The sequence below is a fragment of the Quercus robur genome, chromosome 12 (assembly GCF_932294415.1).
Source record: "Quercus robur chromosome 12, dhQueRobu3.1, whole genome shotgun sequence".
NCBI lineage: Eukaryota > Viridiplantae > Streptophyta > Magnoliopsida > Fagales > Fagaceae > Quercus > Quercus robur.
The window spans coordinates 10,829,915-10,851,142 of record NC_065545.1 but is presented as its reverse complement, the minus strand read 5'-3'; the positions used below and the strand labels follow the sequence as shown (position 1 = coordinate 10,851,142).

The window sequence follows — 21,228 nt, the reverse complement described above, 5'->3', positions numbered from 1 at the left end:
CTGATATCATGCCTACCTGATTCGAACAGGAACTTCGCAGGGGAGTTCGTTCGGGTGCGTGGCAATTGGTTTGCCGGAGACGTCCCTTACCCCCTTTCACGGTGTGAAGTGAGTTTGCACCAATCCCTTGATCTAATTGTTTTCCTCCACTTTTCATTTTCTTTTTATTGAAGTAAATCTTTATTATCAGATACTGATATGACACTTGCTCTTTTGCAGACGGCAAAGTATTTGTTCCTGACATCAGAACCGTCCATGCCAAGGATTTGAACTTCATCCTTCGTTCCGAGATATACGTGCATTGAGACGGACAACTCCGGGCTTCGCACCTGATCCTTGGAGTAGAGCCAGTTTACTCTACCTGGCAGAACTTTAAGTAGGCACTTCTAGTTAATAGCCCCCTGCTGTCATACATAAACGTCCGGTACGCAAACTTCTTGTCTCTGAAACTTACAACCGGGGAGGCGAAGGAGTCTGGACGGCAGCATCTCCCGGGCCCGTGGATGGTTGATCGGTGACCTTTCGTTTCTTACGGGCCCGTCCAACTTGAGAAGAGGGTGGAGGCTGAGGCACTTGGCTCCGACCCTGAGAAGGTGGGGGCTAGTTGGGCTGCCGTGCACCGGGCACGAAGCGGTCAATGGTCATGACCTTCCTTGACACCATCCTTCTGCCGGGTTGGATAACTTCAGCCGACAAGGCAGCCGCTTCAATCACTGGTTGCTGGGGCTCAGCGGGCGGATTCTCGGGCTACGGCTGCTCTTGAACAGGGTGTGGGAACCAGAGATGAGACTATTGGGCTTTAACTCACTTGGGCTCATAATTTATTTGTAGTGGGTTTTAGGATTTCCTACTCTGGGTCGTTCTCGGCAGAGAGACTCAAAGCAACACTCAATCTCTCCTCTTCCTTGACTGTTTTCTCTCTATTTTTCTGAACCCCCTCCTCTTCCCAAACTTCTGCTATTTATAGCTAAGGTTAGTGGGAAGATTATGATTACAGCCACCGCTAGTGCTATTGAAGGTCCAATATTATCTGATTTAAGTGGGTGTTTAGGTGAGAGTGGGATGCAACAATTATGACCTTGGAACTTGGTTCCAGCTTAGTCAATTGTGCTTGATAATGCAATTTCTCGAGCATTTCATGATTTTCCCGGACACGGTTCATACGCTTGTTCAGGAAAACTTATGCCGAACACTACTCAGAATTCAAGGCCCAAAACTTGTTTTTACACTAAGACAGTTTCAAGAAGGGCTTAGGGCAATGGGACTGTTCCGTTGGGCCTGGGCCTAGGGCCCATATGGGTCTTGGGATATCGGTGCCGTACACTATTAATTATAATTCTAAATTTTGATAGGAAGAGAAAAGAAGAGTAAAATTTTTAGGAGATTAAAAATATTGACACTATTAAGCTACCACAAATATAGTAAAATGTATTAATAGAAAGCCGTTAAAGCACAACAATCGAAAATAATATAATATTTTCAAAAACAATTTATATTCATTAAATTCGTAGGCCTTAATTACAATTTTTACATTGTAAGACTGATAGATAATGCATTCTATTAGGTCTTTTTTTTTTCCTTTGCTAGGCAAGAGGCTTACTTTTTTTTTATTATATTTTGTTTTGCAATATTATAAGGCAAATAGATTCAATATATTATATTTTAGGGCTTTCTTCCCTTTGGGGGCCCTTAGGCCATTAGGCTATTCATTGCCTAAATAGCCTAATGGTTGAGCACCCTGAACTCTTTGATTCTCTCGAGCATATTAACAGGCTATATGTAGAGAAATATACAAAATGCCAACTCATTATAACATCATACAAATTGTGGGGTAAAGAAACATGAACACCAATAAAACCATGGCATCCTGGTAGTTTGAAAGCTCTTCTCTTTTTGGGACATAAAGATAAGTTGGCTTATCATCTCAAGTAAAGCGCCTTTTGAACAGGTGATGTCGCTTGGCTGGATCCTTGGGCTTACCCTTCAACTGGCCTTGCATTTTTCGCCCAGTACTGCAAATGGAATAAGAGTTATATGACAATTACAGATTTACATGATGAAACGAGAGTTATATGGCAATATGCATTAAAAAGAGTGGCACAAAAAAACTGTGGAAAGCAGGTGTGGGAAAAATGGGATACCATACCTGTACTCCATGTAAACCATCCCATTTGCACCTGACATAGCACTCATGGAACCCATAAAACGACGGGTTTTATGAAGCGCTATGTCATCTGCATCTTCTTCTAATTGCTCTAAACCAACTGCATCATCGCCAGCACTCAACACCTGATGTGCAAGAAAGGTCAGGAATTTCTTATTCAATGACTGAATTTAAAGTTGAAGCACAGTGCAGATAAAGACCTTGGAAAGTAGTGCCAATTGATCTTGTAAACTGTGGTAACTCAAATCAGCTCCCGTATCAGATGGAGGCAAGCTTGTTATTACCTGTCACAAGTAAAAGTTGAGTGCCATTTACGAACTAATAATAACCAAATGAAATAGAGTTTTGACAGCTATGTGCATAACAGTTACTGGGCAAAAAAGCAAAATTCTACATGTATTAGCAATTAGCATCCTCATCAGAATAACTGCTTCTGCAATAAAATGAGACGCATAATAAAATATAAACATATACCTTAAAGCTATAACCTTGATCAATCAAAAACTGCTGCCTTTTGGTAGAGTAGTACATCTCCTACATTCAGACCCAATAATTTGGATATCAAAAATCTTAACCAAATATTAAAAGGTTCATACTTCCAAATTAAAAAAAAAAAAAAAAAAAAAAAAAAAAAAAAAAAAAAAAAAAAAAAAATCTATAATAAAATGATTTGACAAATTACCACTAGTCCCAAAAGCTTAAGCTAATAGGAAAAGATGAATTTAATCAATTAAATATTATTTTTAAAACTCCTCCACCCAGACTCCCCCCTTAATATGTGAAAATTTTAAATTGGAGGAAGAGTGGAGACAAGGCTCTAACTCAAGATACCTACTCTAGGAAGTGGTGATTTAATCACTTAATCATTATTCTCACACAGTTCAATAACTAATCAAATCAAGAAAAGAGAACAGATGCATACCTGTGTATCTGTTGACACAAGGGAATAGAAAAATGCATTGTACTCCTCTTTACCTCCCGCCATCCTATCTTGAAGTTTACCCTGTACATCCAAATGGACAGAATCTTAAATCTGATGGTTGGCATAATCCATTAAAATGAAACTCTCACAACAATGTCCAATGCTTTTTTATTCCAAAATCATCACAAACAATCTTCCATAATGATGTCAATCAATTAAAGTTGCCAATTATTTCTGATGAGCCTTAATTAGTCTATTAAGATCCATAGCTAACACCAAAATTTTGGGACTAAGGCTTGTTGTTGTTGTTGTTACCAGCTACTATAGACAAGCCAAGATTATATTGTATATAAAGAGGATATGAAAACAAACCTTAGCCCTAAGAATACGACCCAGACGTTGGGCTTCTTGACGTCTTGAACCAGCATGTGAAGAAATCTGAATGATAACATTCGCCTCAGGAATATCTATCGAATTATCACCCACCTGAAAATGACAAAACAATTAGGACAACCTTCATTGATATAATGTTTCAATTTTTTTTTTTTTTTTTTTGATAATTAATATAATGTTTCAACTTCATAAGCTGCATCTAATTTAAAAGGAAAAACTAGTCAATATTGTGGAGTTCTAATTGTTTTCAACTCTGAAAGAAGAAAAAATCAGAAAATTCAATAGTATGGGCAAGTCTACCACATCAACCCAAGTAGGATCACATATATGCACCAGTTTCTTGACCTTGACACACACCCAATAGAGAGTTCATACATTCAAGCATGTCATAATGATCTTACAAATACTTCAATCATCAAGTAGAGCAAATTGTATGAACCCAACAGAAATAAGATGCCAATATTTTGAAGAACCAAAATTACTGAAAAAAGAAGATAACATCAATTGAGTACCTTGGACAGGAAAACTGTGTTTACTTCCTTGCTAGTTTTGAAAGCTTCAAGAATTTTTGTCCTCTCAACATGGCTAAAACAGTACACAGAGAGATTGCCAACATTAGATATGAAGCAGCACAAGTAGAAGCATACTTCTTAAGGAAAAGATCTTCATAGACAACCTGGTAGCACCATAGATCATAGGTTTGCGTAGTTTCATCGCATACTCTGTGAGTGCAAAAAGATTGTCAGCAAAGACAATTATTTTATCGCCACGCTGCTGTTCATGAAACCTTATAAGAAACTCGCATGCCCTGAACTTATTTGGGTTCATCACATAGAGTGCCTGAAAATTTGAGAGACCATTAAGTTAATGAAGGGGGATATATAACAGCTGGGAACGTGCTGACTTTCTATAAAGCAATTACTTCCATAGAGAAATGTATATATAAAAAATCACAATCAGAAAATAACAGCATCCCATGAAAATCAAAATAGAGCAGCAGAAGTTAATCAAGAAAGACATGTAACAGCAGCAAATAAAAGCATTATATGAAGAAGAATTGACATGGTGCAAAATAATACATACATCCATCCATGATTTCCAATTAAGAAGTAATTTGCATGAAGAGAAAACAAAAATGAAGGATTTGTAAACCAGGCAAACCTGCTTTTTCTTGGAGTTTTCTTTCTTCAAATATTCAGCAAAAAACTCCTTTGTCATTGGACACCATACTTCAGCACACTGTACATTTGCAATAAATCCACCTTTTACTAGATCCAACCAGTTTGCTTCATACAATTTCGGCCCAATAAGAAAGTTTAGATCGGTAATCCTTTCATCCTCTCTAACAAGAGTGGCTGCAGTAAAATTAGTCAACAAATTTTCAGTTATCATCAGAAAAAGGCAAGGGTGGATGTTGCAACATTCTAAACAAATAACTGAAGACATACCAGTGAGCCCAAGCTTGCAGTGAGATTTAGTGATACTAATGACCTTTCGAAACATGTGAGCAGGAACCACATGCACCTGAACAAACCAGATGTAATTCACCAACCTATAATGCATATAACATTGACATAATCTTATAGGTAGGAGGCCACAAACGACAAATGAAGTAAAAAAGATTACCTCATCCATGAGAAGCAAACCCCATTCTCTATTTCTTATCTCTTCAATAATCTTTTCAGATTCTTCAGACCGTTTACCACCAAAAGCAACCATGTTATATGTTGTCACAACCACCCCAGCATTACCGCGGAATCTTTCTTTGCTATCAGATGTGAAACGACAGATTTGATCTTCTCGGATGGTTGACCATAGCCTGAACTGGAAAGCCCACTGATCCACAGAAACAGCATTTGTTGCTAAGCAAAGGCAGCTTTTTTTTATTCTGCAAGCTGCAGAGACACCAACTAGAGACTTTCCAGCACCACAAGGTAGCACTATGATGCCAGATCTTGCTCTACCTACAATTAAATAATTTTTTAATGTCATTATTCAAAACGTTAAGACAAGAGTAATATATTTGTTCTTGCCACAGCCATCAAAAAGCTTGAGAAAATCTAACAACGAAAAAAATTGTAAAAATGTTAGTAAGAATACCAGTAACAAATAAGGAGAGAAAAATCATAAATTTTCAAGTACAGAAGATTTAACATTAGCATGTGGGGTTTCTACCCCATTCAAAAATCTGCATAAATTGTATAACTACTCATGCTTTCTTTTTATCTGCTCACGTAATCTACTGTGTTCCTTAACAATGGGCTGAAAATCAGTCTTAAAAAATGTGACTCAATCTATATTTGGTCCCAACCAAGAGATAATTAAACTAAGAAATAATATAGAGGGTGTCCCAAGTTAAAATCAGTTAAATCAGATCTTAGGAAAAGAGGTATGTACAATCACAAACTAAGCTTACCATTTCCAAACATTTTACTAAGACTCTTTTCCTGATATGGCCGTGGTTGTGCATGAGGCTTCAATTCCATATCGAGGTCAGGGTTGACCTGCAGTGTCAAAGAGCAAAAGTTATGTTGGAGGGACACATAGTGAAAAAAGGTACGTACAATCATCATATGTGACTCCATAATATGATGAAACTTGTAAAAGTGCTGGATGTCCCTTCACTCCACAACACTGAAATTCAATTTAACATTCAGTAATAATTTAAGATCAGGGGAAAAACATGTGAATTCTAACTCACGGTATCATTTCTGAAGTCATACTCCTCCAACATGGGGTAATTTAAAGCATTTGGCAAGCAACGTTGCTTTACATTCTCAACCTGTCGATTAGAGAACAAAAAGAGTTTCATTAAGAGATCTCTTCAAATAAGCCATGAAGGATCCAAGTATAAAAATGATATCTTCACCCCATAAATATTAACTCAACCAAATCTACAGAATGCAATGTTGTCCATCTTTGTGGGCATTTCTGTTTTTCCACCACAATGGAACAAATTGATATAAATGTTCAGATTGATTGCTAGTGAAAGAAATGTATCTACATATAAACATGCTTTTTTAAGAAAAAAAGTTACAATTGCACCCCATGGGTCTTGAACCCACAACCTCATCCTCCATTGTGCTCTTACAAGGGGAGAAGGTGCCTTTGGATCTAGAACTTGTTGGCATACATATAAACCAACTTACTCATGCAACATACAGAAACAAGCAGATCTAAAAGATCCTTTATAATAATAATAATAAAAATAACAGTGATGAATAATTGTATTGATCATTTAAAAATAGTACAACAAATCATGGGAACAATTTTAGTATACCAGTTGTATCATATATGTTCAAACCTCCCCAAAAAACAATTCAGACACACAAAGAATCCAAACATCTACAATATTATATGGTATTCACTTATCTAATACCATCCAGTTGAACAAAGAGCCAAAAAATATTGAATCAGATCCAAAAAAGGTCATAAAGTACAAGCCAAGCCTCCCCAATAAATCCTTTCAAAGAAAACCTGGAAGAGAGGGGGGGGGGGGGGGGGGGATTGATGAAGCTGTGTATGCTTTCTATGCACTACATCAGTCAAATCTAAGTCACACATTGGGACCAGGATGACCTAAATCCAGCTGATATCCTTTTGCACCAAATGGGTGCCTTACTGCTCCAATCTAAGGAGTTTAGGCCTGACAAGGCAACAAAAATCATGAATAGTCTAAGATGTGTTCGATTTCAGAAAACTCTTATGGATTACCTGAGCAGGGTCAACCTCAAATGCATGAGTTTCTTTTTCTTCTGCTGCAGCTGCCACTTCTGCTCCACTAAGCAAATCCTCATGACCAGTTCCAATTTCACCCTTTGCTTTGCTGATTGTAAAGCCATCACTTCCATTTGAAACCTTAAGTCCGCATAGAGATTCAACATTCAACTAATAGAAAATGCTGAAATATGATATAAAGCTACTTCTCCAAGTAAAAGAGAAAAAAAAAAACAAAACAAATACACAATCATGTACAGCCATTAGATTTTAAAAGAGGAATAAAAGGAGTGTAAAGCAGCTATAGTTGACAAAAAAATTGTGAGAAATATACTGGCACTAGACAATATACATCATACATTGATAATGTTGAAAGTTTAAAATTTTATGTACTAAAGCTCACCATAATGAAGCACAAAAATGAATCTTAATAAGGTCTGATAAGACAATCAATCTTCAAAAATTATTGGAAAGAGGCAAGCATACACACAAACAAAGAGACACACAGTAAGCACAGCATATGAACCTAAAACATGCCTACAATTAAACATGGTCTTCAAAAAAAATGTTCAAATAACTGGTCACCATGGATCAAACAAGCCAGTTCTTACAATAGTATCCCTTAAGCCATTTCTCAATATCTAAAAACCACCAGTCAAATCATCCAAAGATTAGAAAGCTATTAGAAATAAGTCATGCCATGAAAAACAAAATACACACACCAGCCATTTACAAATTTAATTGTATCAAGTAACCAACCTCAGCATTAATCCTTGCTTTGGATATGGCTTCATCCTTAAGCAACTTCTTCAATACCTGCAAAGAGTTCACTAACCATTAGCATCACAACTTGAAAATCTCTATACACTGCCAATAACCAAAAAAGCTCAAAACATAGTCACTTGCCTCAGGAAATGGAGATTCCACAAAGTACCTATTCTTCTTTAGCACGAGCTTCACTTTGCCATAATTGGCCGTGGAAGCATGTATGAAATCAATCATTTCCTTAGGCAGCTTCGTCTTTGACAGTTTATTCAAAACAGCTATGATAGTTTCAGTTTCAAGACCAACAGACACCGCGGCATACAATGAATGAGGGGTCAGGTTGTACTCATGCATCGACTCGGGCCTATAAATCAAAATTCACACACACAACACTGCTATAATCTGACAAATATAGACCTATATATATATATTAAAAAAAAAAAAAAATTACTCAATACATAAAACACAAATTGATGTGTTACACTCAAAATTTGATACCTGCAAACGGGTTCAGCTATAGCAATGAGAAAATCATAAGCTTGCTTATACAAAGGCGAAAATGTTTCGAGGAAAATACGGCCATCCGCGCAAGCCCACAAAGGTCTATTAGCATGATCCGGTTTCAACTCTAATTTGGTAAAGTCTCTCTTTTTCTCACCTTGAATCAATCAAATTGAATTCAAATCAATAAAAAGAAGTAAAACATAAAAATAAAAACCCAACAAAATAAAAATCATTATAGTTTATACAAAGAACAATGACCATACCATCGCGGTTATCATCGTCGACTTCTTCGCCATAATATGCATCTTCATCTTCAACAATGATCCTGTGATCTTCCTGCACACGGTACTTTGGTTTTGTGAGTAACATAGCTTACAGAGAGTTAAGAACACCCATGTGGGTCCGTGTAAAAATCAAAGAAATTTGCATTAGTGATAGTGGGTTTTGACGAACCTTGGCTGAAGATTTGTGCTTTTTGTTGGGTCGGCCTTTTTCACCTGGAATCAAGCATTCAAACCAAAAATAAAAAATAAAAATCAATAACTTTTTTTTTTCCATTAATTTCTATTTAGACAACAAATGTTATACTAGGATTTTCATGAAAGTACCGTGTCCCATGACTTTCTGTTCTGTCTGATGTAGTTTGAGGAAGCGAGGTGAGATTTATACAGTACAGTTACAGAGGAACCGCCTCAGATTTTTCGGATTCTGGAATCGGTGCTCGCCTTTTGTAGTTCAAACTTTTATTTATAGCCCAAGGCCCGAACCCATCAAGCTTCAGAAATAACGAACAGGGCCTACTATTGAGCCCATCACGGCCCACATTGAAAGTCAATTTATTGACAAGCAATACTCGGGTCATATCCGTCAAGCACAAGATGGTCAACCAACCGGTTCTCTAAACCGGCTTAGACCTCCGTTTATTTCACTGTAAAACATTTTTCAAAATACATTTTCAATAAAATGTTAGAAGGTGTTTGGTGTGATACAGCTAATTCAGTTTATTTGAGTTTTTAAAAATTGTGTATAAAAGTTTTAATAAATAAAAAGCTAGCTTATAAGCAAGTCCCAAACACCCACGTAAAAGTTTCAAGCACAAATCATAAAAACTTACGACTTAATCATTGGAGTTGTCAATGTTGGAGATCTAGCGACTAGACTGCTAGGACTAACAACTCGCTCAACCAAATTGTGGCAACTCTAGTAACTAGACAAGTGGTTTAGGAGACTGAGCGCCGACATCGACCACTAGACTAGGGGCTACGGCGATTAGAGAATCAACAATAGTTGTTAGATCAACGAAACATATACCAAATGGTGGACGAGAGACGATATGTGTTTTTGTAAAATGTTTTATAAAATAAAGATAAATCATTTTATTATATTTTACAAAAATAAGAAACTGTTTGGTATAAAAATTTAAATATATATTTTTAGTTTTTAAATAACATTATATATAATTTTTATATACTTTTACATCTATATGGATTTCTAAAAAATACAAACAAACTTGTTAGATCAACGTTACCGGTGACCACAAATGAAACAAAGACGGTAATTAAAGCAATTAAAGCCAAACAAAAACAAACAGGGAATTAATTAAATTACACACGCACAGTAATTTTTAAACGAGAAAAGCGATTTCTCGGTGTCCACCATTGCCATTTCCCCATTTTCGCTCTTCTTCTTCTTCGTCTTTCTTTCTCTCTCTCTCTCTCAGATAGAGAAGACGAAGACACACAGACACAGAGATGAGTGGCCACGACTCCAAGTACTTCTCCACCACCAAGAAAGGTGAAATCCCCGAGCTCAAAGAGGAGCTCAATTCCCAGTACAAGGTCTCTTTCTCTCTCTCTCTCTCTCTCACACAATCTCTTTATCTTTCTATGTGTTTATGTAATGGACCTCTCTGATCTGGATCCATTTCGTTTCTGATTTGATGCGCGTGATAATTTTGTGTCCAATTTTATGGGACTTGCTGGCAGATCTATTGGTTTACGATTTGATTTGCATAAAGATTTCATCGGATTGCCTTTCTGTGATTACTAAACGTTTCTGAATTGTACGGATCGAAGTTGTTTTTCTCTTTGTTTGTATGTCACGAACCTTTTTCTCTGTTTGGTGGCTGAGAAAATCGCTGGAAAATGAATTAGAATCTGGATTATTTTTTCTGAATCAGTATAATTAGGCGCGGGATGAGATTTGCTTTAGCTGTTAATTTTGATAAATAGGGGGTTTCAATTTACGTCTCAAGCATTTTTTGAGTTTCTGACTGGAATTTAGATGTTCTATTTGATTGTCGTGGAATCATAGGAGAATAGAAGAAGAAACATTGAAATGGAATTGGTTTTGGTATTACTCTTGAGTCTGAGCTGTTTTAACAATTTGGGGATTTCCATTTCACCTATGTAAGAGGGTTTGTGGGTAATATTTTGATTAAAAAAAGCATAAGTATAGTTAATGGTATATTGCTTTTGGGGTCTTAGGAGTAGAGATGGAAGCTACCTTTATGTTGATTGAGTTTGAAGTAAGACGTCAATGTGAAGAGATAGGCCATTGAATCAAGCAGAACATTGTGGTCAGATTGCTGAGCAGCATAGTGCTGGCAGGAATGTGAGGGTATCATTATTGCATTTTAGGCTTTAAGAATAAATGTCAAGACTACCTTTACTTGAGAGGAGTTCTTATTTAGAGTGTGACTTGAAGAAGTAAGCTGTTGCGTCTAGGGGGAAATTGTTCGATGCTAGAATGTGCCTGTGAAGGTTAGTGTTGGAAGTAAGAGAGGCTTACTTGTAAAACTGAACAGAATTACTAGTTTTATAGAACTCTTGCATGGCTAAGGAAAGTGACAATGCTGGTATTGGTATTAAAAGAATCTATGTATCGGACATTTACCTATAAAAAAAAAAAATTTATCGGACATTTACTTGTAATATTATTTAGATGTGATTTATTTCTGTTTTACTTTTTAATGACCATAAATTATTGTTCTTTCTCCATTGCAAGAAGCTTATGGTGTTTCTGGTGCTCTTAGATATCATTCCCTTTGATTGAGAGGTTGTTAATAAACCAATGAGCCCTACTTCAAATTGCACCTCCTTCCCTTGTAAAACCAAGGCAGAGGGTGACGTTGTAGGTTTAAACCTATTTGGTGCACTCATAATTACAAAAAAAAAAAAGAAAAAAAGAAAAAGAAAAGAGAGTACTTGTTTATTCCCCTCTGTATTGGCTGCAATAATATTTTAGTATTTAACTCTCTCTCTTTCTCTCTCTCTCTCTCATTTTTAGTTCATCAGAAACTATGTAAAGCAGACTCTTCTTTTATTTGTTATGCAGGATAAGAGAAAAGATGCTGTTAAGAAGGTGATTGCTGCAATGACTGTTGGGAAGGATGTTTCATCCTTGTTCACAGACGTAGTAAATTGCATGCAAACAGAGAATTTGGAGTTGAAAAAGCTTGTTTATCTGTATCTTATTAATTATGCTAAAAGCCAGCCTGACCTAGCTATCCTTGCAGTAAATACATTTGTGAAGGTAAGAACTAGAATTGAATCATCTGTCTTGCATTGTTTAAAACTTTAAATTTGTTAATTCTTAGTATAATTATTGACATCAGTGACACAACAATTTAGTATATATTTAATAAAATAAAATATAAAAAAAACACAAAATGGATGTGTGTTTTTTGCAAACATCCCTCTATTTCACAGGGATGGAAAATACCCCTCCATCCTAGATGATAGTACATTTCTATCTTATACCATATTGAAGGCTTATGTTGATATCTTTTCCTTCGAGTGATTTTGAAACATAATATGTTTGACACTGTAATGAGCTTTTAGGCATCTCTAATTAACTTTTACTTTATGAGCATTTATGCAGGATTCACAGGACCCAAATCCTTTGATTCGAGCTTTGGCTGTACGGACAATGGGATGCATACGTGTTGATAAAATCACAGAATATTTGTGTGACCCCCTTCAGAGGTGTCTTAAGGTGATTTAAGGAGGGAATTTTTACCACTCATGCATGATTGTTGGAATTAAGTGTCAACTTTTGATGAGTCAGATACATTCATTACTTATTTGGCAATTATCCTTCTCTTGCACCATGCTACCCCTCTCTCTCTCTCTCTCTTATTGTTCCATGTTAAACTCCTTGAAATTTGACCCAGCAATCTGAGCTTTCCTTTTTCTTATATTTTGACAGGATGACGATCCATATGTCCGAAAGACAGCAGCTATATGTGTTGCAAAACTTTATGATATCAATGCTGAGTTAGTTGAGGACAGAGGTTTCTTGGAATCTTTGAAGGATTTGATATCTGACAATAATCCAATGGTTGTAGCAAATGCTGTCGCTGCTCTTGCTGAGATACAAGATAATAGCATTAGTCCCATTTTTGAGATCACTAGCCACACACTCTCGAAGCTTCTTACTGCATTAAATGAATGCACAGAGTAAGTTTGCGTCTTACTTTTATTGATAATTTGAATATAATATATATGACTGATATATAAGGAATGACATCAATTTGCTTTAAACAATATGTTAATTGTTATTTGAAGCAGTTGCTAGTGTGCTTCTTTAACAATTCAGCATAGTTTGAAACCAAGCCTCACAGTTGACCTTGCTCTTACAAGGGAAGGAGATGTCATTTGAGCTATAGCTCATTGGCACAGTTTCATCATAGTAATATACTGTAGAAAGCAAACTTCATGTATTTGTTATCAATATCATGTCTCAAAACAGTCTTAAAGTTTCTTTTTATGCCAGTATCCATTCCTCAGTTCAGTGTATGTGCTTGTGTATTGGTATTTTGAGGCTAGCATTGATTGTCACCATAGGCTAGAGCTGATACTTCATGTCTAACTTAGGTTTTGTGGTAGCAGTGTAGTGATAAGCTCTCAGTGCACGCTTCTAGCACCTTTATAGCTATCAATCTTTTATTTAGTTCCTCTCTTTTTTCCTGTTTGTTTCTTTTCCCGTGCAATTTTCTGCTGCAACAACTTGCTTGTCTAACATTGGTTGTGATACATATTCAGGTGGGGTCAAGTATTTATCTTGGATGCTCTTTCTAGATACAAGGCAGCCGATGCTCGTGAAGCTGAAAATATAGTTGAGAGAGTTACTCCACGGCTACAACATGCTAATTGTGCGGTTGTACTATCAGCTGTTAAGGTGGCATTTATTTCCTTTGATTAATTGGTGTTCTACATCATTATTGTTGCTGGTAGCGTTTTCAACAGTTACCAACTTGTCAACTATGATAAATATCTATCATCCTTTATCTTCTTCTCCTTTTGCTTTGCAGATGATTCTCCAACAAATGGAACTTATCACCAGTACTGATGTGGTTCGAAATCTTTGCAAAAAGATGGCTCCTCCTCTTGTGACATTACTTTCTGCAGAACCTGAGATACAATATGTTGCATTGCGTAACATCAATCTTATAGTACAAAGACGGCCTACGATCCTTGCCCATGAAATTAAGGTGAGTCCAACCCTATACATTGTCATATCATTATATGCTGATTAATGTACTTAGGGGGCTCTTGCATCCTATGTTTTACTGAATACTTTGTTCGTTTTTAGGTGTTTTTCTGCAAGTACAATGACCCAATATATGTGAAAATGGAGAAATTAGAAATCATGATAAAACTTGCTTCTGACCGAAATATAGATCAGGTATGTTCCTTTTCTAAAAGTTGTTGTTGTCAGTTTGAGTTTGCCTCACTCTCCAATATCTCTTCATCAGAGTTTGTGATGCTCTCATGGTTAACCTTTCTTCAGGTTCTATTGGAATTTAAAGAATATGCCACAGAAGTAGATGTAGACTTTGTTAGAAAGGCTGTTCGTGCTATTGGCCGTTGTGCCATCAAGCTAGAAAGAGCTGCTGAGCGATGCATTAGTGTTTTGCTTGAACTGATCAAGATTAAAGTGAACTATGTGGTTCAAGAGGCAATTATAGTCATTAAAGATATCTTTAGAAGATACCCCAACACGTAAGTTAACCTTTCTATTTTGGTGGGGGGGGGGTGTAAGAGTGGTTTCAACAGCTTTCTTTTTGATTTGTTGTATTTGTTTCAAGTACAGAGTGTTCATCATTGTGAACACTACTTTTTAAAATCAATAAAATCTCTATTACCTATTAAAAAAAAAAAAAAAGAGTGCTTTCAATGGTATTTTAGTGAATGATGGTATCTTTCTTCCAAACTTAATTGTAAAACTCTGTTATCCCATACAGCTATGAGTCTATCATTGCAACACTCTGTGAGAGCTTAGACACTTTAGATGAGCCGGAAGCTAAGGTAGTGCTTCTTCTTCTGTAACAAATCAATTATAAAAGTTTTAAGCTTTCTATTATCATTTTTTTTTATTAACAAATTAATACCCCCCCCCCCCCCCCCCAAAATAAAAATAAAAATCCCCAAGGCTTCAATGATCTGGATAATTGGTGAATATGCGGAAAGAATTGATAATGCTGATGAGCTCCTTGAAAGTTTCTTGGAGAGTTTCCCCGAAGAGCCTGCACAAGTCCAATTGCAATTGCTGACTGCAACTGTCAAACTTTTTCTCAAGAAGCCAACTGAAGGCCCACAGCAGATGATTCAGGTTCTGATTTAATATTTGACTAGCACTTGTTTAAATCAGTTGTGTGTACTTGCTTTATTCTTTGTTCATTTGTCTTCAGATGGATTTCTAGAATGTCCACTACCTCTTGTTTGCACATATTCGCAGCTGACTGAGCATGATGATATTAAAGCGGGGGTGGGGTTGGTGTAGATTATAATTACTTTTGTGGAAAATCCAGGTTAACTTTTGTCATAGAGGGTGTCTGAATTGACCACATTAAAGCTTAGAAAAAAGGGGGAAGAGAGAGAGAAATTTCATCTAAAGGAGAGTGAAGTTATTGGCTTTGTAGCCTAATGGTACTTTTCCTTCTTTTCGAGGAGGTTTGAGGTTCTACCCATTGTAGGTGTAGGATTTGTGGGGATTTATGAGATAAGGGGGACCTAGGGTTATTTCATGAAGTACGTAGACAGCAAGACAGCATATATTTTTGGTATGAACAAAGAAATATACAGTGATGTTAAAAACCCAAAGCAAATTTTTTCTTTTAACAACATTTCAAAAGTGACACATTGATTGGTGTTGTATGTGTATGAATAGTAGAGGCAGTGGAGCTACTTTTTCTTCATTGTCCTGTAATTAGGAACTTGCGGTCTCTTTTGTTTTTGTTTTATCTGGAGTGTCTTTGGTTATGCCAAAGATGGTAGTTCAGATGTTGGCTTGTTGGCAAGGAAGGTTCCATAAGCGCAAGAGAGCAAAAGTTCGGAAGGCTGCTCCTTTTATGTATTTTGTGGACTATGTGCTGAGAAAGAAATGGCAGGAGCTTTGATGATGTAGAAATTTCTATTCATGTTTTTAAACCATCATTGTTATGATCCTCCTACGATTGGATGAATGCCTTAGGCAGAATCATTCAGTGATTCTGTCATAAATCCTGTGTTTGGAGGGATTGTGGCTTTTTTGGAATGTTCCTTGCATAAACTTTGTAATGCCAAATACTTAAAAAGTCCATATGATGTTCCTCAACAGTACATTTATTGCATGCATGCCCTTTGAGTAGGCAAATCTAGATTGAATATGAAACAATTATGCTGCTAACCTTGTTGGAGTAAATATCATCATGATTGGGACGTTGTAGTTATGCCATTCTTTTCTGCCTATAGAAAAAGTATAGAATGGCATCCTATGCTTAAGATGAATTTTTGGCAAAAAGGGTACAATGTTAAGCAGTCCTTATATACACAATACAATCTTCAATCTTGTTTTGAGCAATTTTTCTTTGTCATGTTTACAGGTTGTCTTGAATAATGCCACTGTGGAGACAGATAATCCTGATCTGCGGGATCGTGCATACATATATTGGCGTCTCTTATCGACCGATCCTGAGGTATGGTTTTGCCAAAATGAACTTTAGTTTCTGTGTTGATTTAAAGTCCACTACATTATCCTTTTAATTATTTTAGAAAGAACTGCATTTTGAGATGGGAGGCTGCTGGGAGTCCTCATGCTTATGTCTCAGTTAGCACTTCTATGTCAATTCCATGTTGGATTAGATGATCAAACTCAGCTTAAAAAAGCCTGTTCCTTTCTTGGGGTCCTAAGAATCCAACAAATTTCAACCCCTGTAGGAAAGAGGCTGGTTGCACAGGTAGTCAGCCATGTCATGCCCTGTAGGGTTTTCATAAGAAGTCTGGCTGCAGTCATCTATAATACTGTAATAGACAATTTTAGGACCACAATATTGAGTTGTACATTAATGGGCCTATGTTCTTATCTCTCAGGCAGCTAAGGATGTTGTGTTAGCCGAGAAGCCTGTGATAACTGATGATTCAAACCAACTTGATCCATCTCTTCTGGATGAGCTTCTTGCTAACATTGCTACACTATCTTCTGTGTATCACAAACCCCCAGAAGCATTTGTAACCCGTGTGAAGACAACAGCCCAGAAAACCGAAGATGATGACTATCCTGAGGGTGGGAGTGAAACAGGATATTCTGAATCATCTGCTCACGCAGCTGATGGTGGTGTATCTCCAACTAGTTCAAGTAATGTTCCATATTCTGCTGCAAGGCAACCAGCCCCTGCACCACCTTCACCTGCTGCTCCAGTGCCAGATTTGCTTGGTGATCTGATAGGCCTTGACAATAATGCTATTGTTCCTGTTGATCAGCCTGCTACTCCTAGTGGGTAAGTATGATATAATGTGTGAACTGTCTTCTTGGTGTAATATGTAATTGTTACACGGTATTTTTTTTAAATTGAAAAAAAAATTATATTAATAATATGTCATGAATGTTGGGAAATGTCCTATAATTTCTTGAGATAATCCAGGGAGCTTGTGAATACTTAGGAACAGTATAACATTGTTTAGATATGTATAAAATTGGTCTACATGAATTTAATGATAAACTTGGCACGATTTGTCTAGCTTGAAAAGATTCTGATTATTTTGTTTCTAAGACGAGCAAAATCTGAATGTATGCTATAACTCACACTTACTGGATTTGCTGGCCTTAATTGCAGCCCTCCATTGCCTGTTGTACTACCAGCATCAACTGGCCAAGGTTTACAAATCAGTGCACAGCTGACACAACAGGATGGTCAAATATATTACAGTTTATCGTTTGAAAACAACTCCCAAATTCCACTCGATGGGTTCATGATTCAGTTCAACAAGAATACATTTGGTCTTGCAGCCGCTGGACCCTTGCAGGTAACTAATACATTCTTCCATTGAGATTTGAGAGGGATATTCCACTTTGGGTTGTTTGGCTTACTTCCCAGCCCTAATAGGACCCTTGTATATCTCTATTTATTTTGCATTTATTGGTTTTAAATTGATACCTTTCCATCTAATAGGTTCCACAAGTGCAACCTGGGACATCAGCTAGTACTCTTCTGCCTATGGTTATGTTCCAGAATTTGTCTCAAGGTCCCCCAAGCTCACTTTTACAAGTAGCTGTGAAAAACAGTCAACAGCCAGTGTGGTACTTCAATGACAAAGCCCCATTGCATGTGTTCTTCACTGAGGATGGGAGAATGGAGCGTGGAAACTTCCTTGAGGTAAAAATATATGTAGTCATTTCTTCCTTTTGGAATAACATGGTGGGTTTGATCTCTGTTAGCAAATAAATACAAAAAGAAGAGAGAGAACAAAACTTTACTTCACTGCTTTCGCTTTTTTGTGCTTGTGTTTATTTAGGATTGTTATGTAGTTATACTGTGCATTTAATTTCAAAGGGAAGAACAGACCTGTTTTAGTCAGATAGACAGAGATATTAAAATATCAAAACAATCTCATCTCTACCACGAGTAAGACATAATAGAAAACTACTTTATGTTCACTGCTCTCTCCACCAATTGCAGCAGCATAGCTAGCCTTTCTTTACTTGCATACCATGTGTTGATGTGTTCTATCTTGGTAAGATTAAGTTGAAATCAGAGTGGAATGATAGGTAGAGAGAGAAATTTTTAAGAATGAAGGTTAGGTTGAGAAATTTATGGAATAAATTGCATACAGCTTGTTGAGTTATATGAGCTAATAGTTAATGAACAAGTATAAAAGTTGTAGGCTGATGACATGTTGAATCAGATAATGATTTCACTGTGCATTTATAGTTTGAATTGATTGATTATGGCAATTGAAATCTGATACTTATTTCCATCACAGACGTGGAGGTCCCTTCCTGATTCAAATGAGGTTTCGAAGGACTTCCCAGACATTGTGGTGAACAGTGTGGAAGCAACTCTAGATCGGCTGGCTGCATCAAACATGTTCTTTATTGCAAAGCGCAAGCATGCAAACCAGGACGTATTCTACTTCTCTGCTAAACTCCCTCGAGGGATACCATTTTTGATCGAACTCACAACTGTCATCGGAACTCTTGGGGTCAAGTGTGCGATCAAGACTCCAAGCCCTGAATTGGCACCTCTTTTCTTTGAATCCCTTGAGACTCTCCTCAAGGTTTGAATCTGTTAGGTCAATTTAATGTGTATATTTTTTGTATTTCTTAATTTGGCTATTATCTGTAAAATCTATATTAGCTGTTGGGATTTTGACTGATTTTCTTGTTTTTGTCTTCTCTGTTATTTGCTTTATTGTTAGCCGTCCTGCCACTTACATTATTTTTAATTTGTTCAGACTCTTGAGATTTTGTTCCAGGAGTTTTCTATTTTGATGGGGGGTCATTTGTCAGTGTCGTATCTATTGTTCTTATTACTAGATGATACTTACAATTTTGTAACTTGTTACCTTTTTGTGTGTATGCCAGTTTTTACTTTACCTTTATGGTTGCACAACTCTATTCCTTTTATTTATTCTTCTTTTATTTTGATAATTTGGAGCGGAGTGTTATTTTATATTTTTTAAATGGGGTATGGTAAATAGTAACTCTTATTTCGTTATACCTATGGAATATTAGTGTAATTCATTTGAGTGATTTTGTGAACAAGAACAACAAACGAAATATATATTGCTTTATTGGGACACTACTTCCTTGTATTTTTTTTTTTTTTTAAGAAAAAGGATAAATAACTCATAGACCGGATTACAATAAGTATGTGCAAAGATTAAATAGAAAATTATTTCAAACTGGGCTCAGTCCACATGGAATTACACCCATGCTGAACCCGGCTTTGTTCGGGTGGGCAAGATGTGTGTGGATGGCTCACTTGGATAGGTCCTCTCCCTTCAACAAAAGCAGGTAGTTAGCTTAAGTTGTCCTTTGAAGTTGTTAATATTATTATTTTTTCCATTTCATGTAACTTGAGTCCATATTCCTTTTACTTAAACAGTGCATGACGGAACAGTTTAAAAGAATGTAGGAGTGAATTAAAATGCAATGTTTGTTTTTCAGTAACTTTCCTTTTAATTGGGAAATGTAGCTTGGAGGAAAATAAGGTGGCTTTTCTTCTCTAATTCTTGAGCTCAATGGGCAATTTGACAATTTGAGTAGAATTGGTTTGGAAAAATTTGCACAACCGATGAACCCACATGTGGGAATGATATTAGATTTGCTTAATAATCCACATTTTCGGCCATCAGTCATTTCACCATAAATGCTAGCCATCACCATTAATATGTTGATTTTCACAAATCCCACAAATTTAGCAGGTGTTGAGAGTTGTATTTCCCTTAAGTGAACAAGCTTGATGGGATTTTGTCAAGTAGATTGCCTTAGTAAGCACAAAACCATATCAACTCAACTTTTTTGGAAATCCCACCACTAAAGGCTAGTTTATGGTAAGAGAAAAAGAAAATTTGTGACTCATTTAATTATGAATTATTGATTTTTTTTTTCTTCTTGAGAAGTGTCGGTGGACACAATTTTTGTCACAACTATGATGTGACCAATTGTGAGTAGTAGAGAAAAAGTGATATATATATTTTTTTTATATATATACAATATAAAAATTCTAATCCAGTCTAATCTAAGTATATATATGTGTAAAACTCCCTCCTAAAGACATGAACCCCGACCTTTGCCTTCCACACTCCACGAGCACTTATACTTATGAAGTGACCATCGCGTCAAGGGTGTGTGGTGGTAATAGATTCATATAAAAATAATTAACAATCACTCACATCAAAATTATGATACATAATAAAGCTACTATAAAAGCCTAAGTATTCCTAGCATTAGACACCCTCGTTTAAACCCAAAATTTTAATTAATTCTTGCTCAATTAACTTTTGTCCAAACATGGTTATAAAAAAATTATAAATAAAATAAACTTTTGTCCAAACATTCAACTAATACATGCATGGTTTCCACGTGTGTTAGAAGCACAGTGGAGCATTTTTTTTTTTTTTAACCTCCTTACCTACCTTTTTAGAATTAGATCCCCTCTCCGGTGATACACTAGTGACTAGATTGAATGTACCATTAATAAAATTTTTTTTTTTTTTTTTGTTTGAGAAACAATGTACCATTAATAATGATTGCATTATTATGATTTGAGATTTTATTCATTAAAGTGCAGATCAATGAGAGCATTCTCATCCAGCGTTTCAAAAGCACCAAAAATACAAAATAGATGTCCAAAAACACAAAATCTCATCAAAAACCACCCACACCTAGTAAAATTTTATATAACATGCTATAGTGAACATGAAAATATTCATGTCCACGGTAGCTCATCTAATTTTTTTTTTTTTTTTTTTAAATTCAGTTCTCTCTTTTATCTACT

General features: G+C 36.2%; 2 protein-coding genes across 2 annotated transcripts; one reads left to right on the top strand and one right to left on the bottom strand.

Annotated features, from left to right (window-relative positions):
* Positions 1-1,778: 1,778 nt before the first annotated feature.
* LOC126708815 (general transcription and DNA repair factor IIH helicase subunit XPB1) lies at positions 1,779-9,198 on the bottom strand. The gene is made up of 20 exons (XM_050408775.1): positions 9,074-9,198; positions 8,919-8,962; positions 8,729-8,801; positions 8,460-8,619; positions 8,103-8,325; positions 7,956-8,012; positions 7,194-7,337; positions 6,181-6,261; positions 5,896-5,983; positions 5,106-5,443; positions 4,928-5,003; positions 4,641-4,834; positions 4,156-4,319; positions 3,992-4,064; positions 3,459-3,572; positions 3,087-3,167; positions 2,639-2,698; positions 2,365-2,448; positions 2,147-2,289; positions 1,779-2,012 (listed from the first exon to the last, which is right to left on the bottom strand). Exons 1-20 carry the CDS (start codon positions 9,081-9,083, stop codon positions 1,925-1,927), a joined length of 2,295 nt encoding a protein of 764 aa, XP_050264732.1. The 5' UTR covers positions 9,084-9,198; the 3' UTR covers positions 1,779-1,924.
* Positions 9,199-10,083: 885 nt separating this feature from the next.
* LOC126710402 (beta-adaptin-like protein C) lies at positions 10,084-19,327 on the top strand. The gene is made up of 15 exons (XM_050410838.1): positions 10,084-10,303; positions 11,802-11,999; positions 12,348-12,461; positions 12,675-12,925; positions 13,511-13,646; positions 13,780-13,959; positions 14,061-14,153; positions 14,259-14,470; positions 14,713-14,776; positions 14,901-15,080; positions 16,333-16,425; positions 16,820-17,226; positions 17,563-17,752; positions 17,899-18,102; positions 18,710-19,327. Exons 1-15 carry the CDS (start codon positions 10,217-10,219, stop codon positions 19,007-19,009), a joined length of 2,709 nt encoding a protein of 902 aa, XP_050266795.1. The 5' UTR covers positions 10,084-10,216; the 3' UTR covers positions 19,010-19,327.
* The last annotated feature ends 1,901 nt before the right edge of the window (positions 19,328-21,228 follow it).

Coding starts and splice junctions, on each gene's coding strand:
- LOC126708815 (XM_050408775.1), bottom strand. Junction 8,620..8,728: donor CGACGATGATAACCGCGATG/GTATGGTCATTG, acceptor GATTGATTCAAG/GTGAGAAAAAGAGAGACTTT. Junction 3,168..3,458: donor GTCGTATTCTTAGGGCTAAG/GTTTGTTTTCAT, acceptor TTGGATGTACAG/GGTAAACTTCAAGATAGGAT.
- LOC126710402 (XM_050410838.1), top strand. CDS start 10,217: ATGAGTGGCCACGACTCCAAGTACTTCTCCACCACCAAGAAAGGTGAA. Junction 13,960..14,060: donor TCCTTGCCCATGAAATTAAG/GTGAGTCCAACC, acceptor GTTCGTTTTTAG/GTGTTTTTCTGCAAGTACAA. Junction 16,426..16,819: donor TCTTATCGACCGATCCTGAG/GTATGGTTTTGC, acceptor CTTATCTCTCAG/GCAGCTAAGGATGTTGTGTT.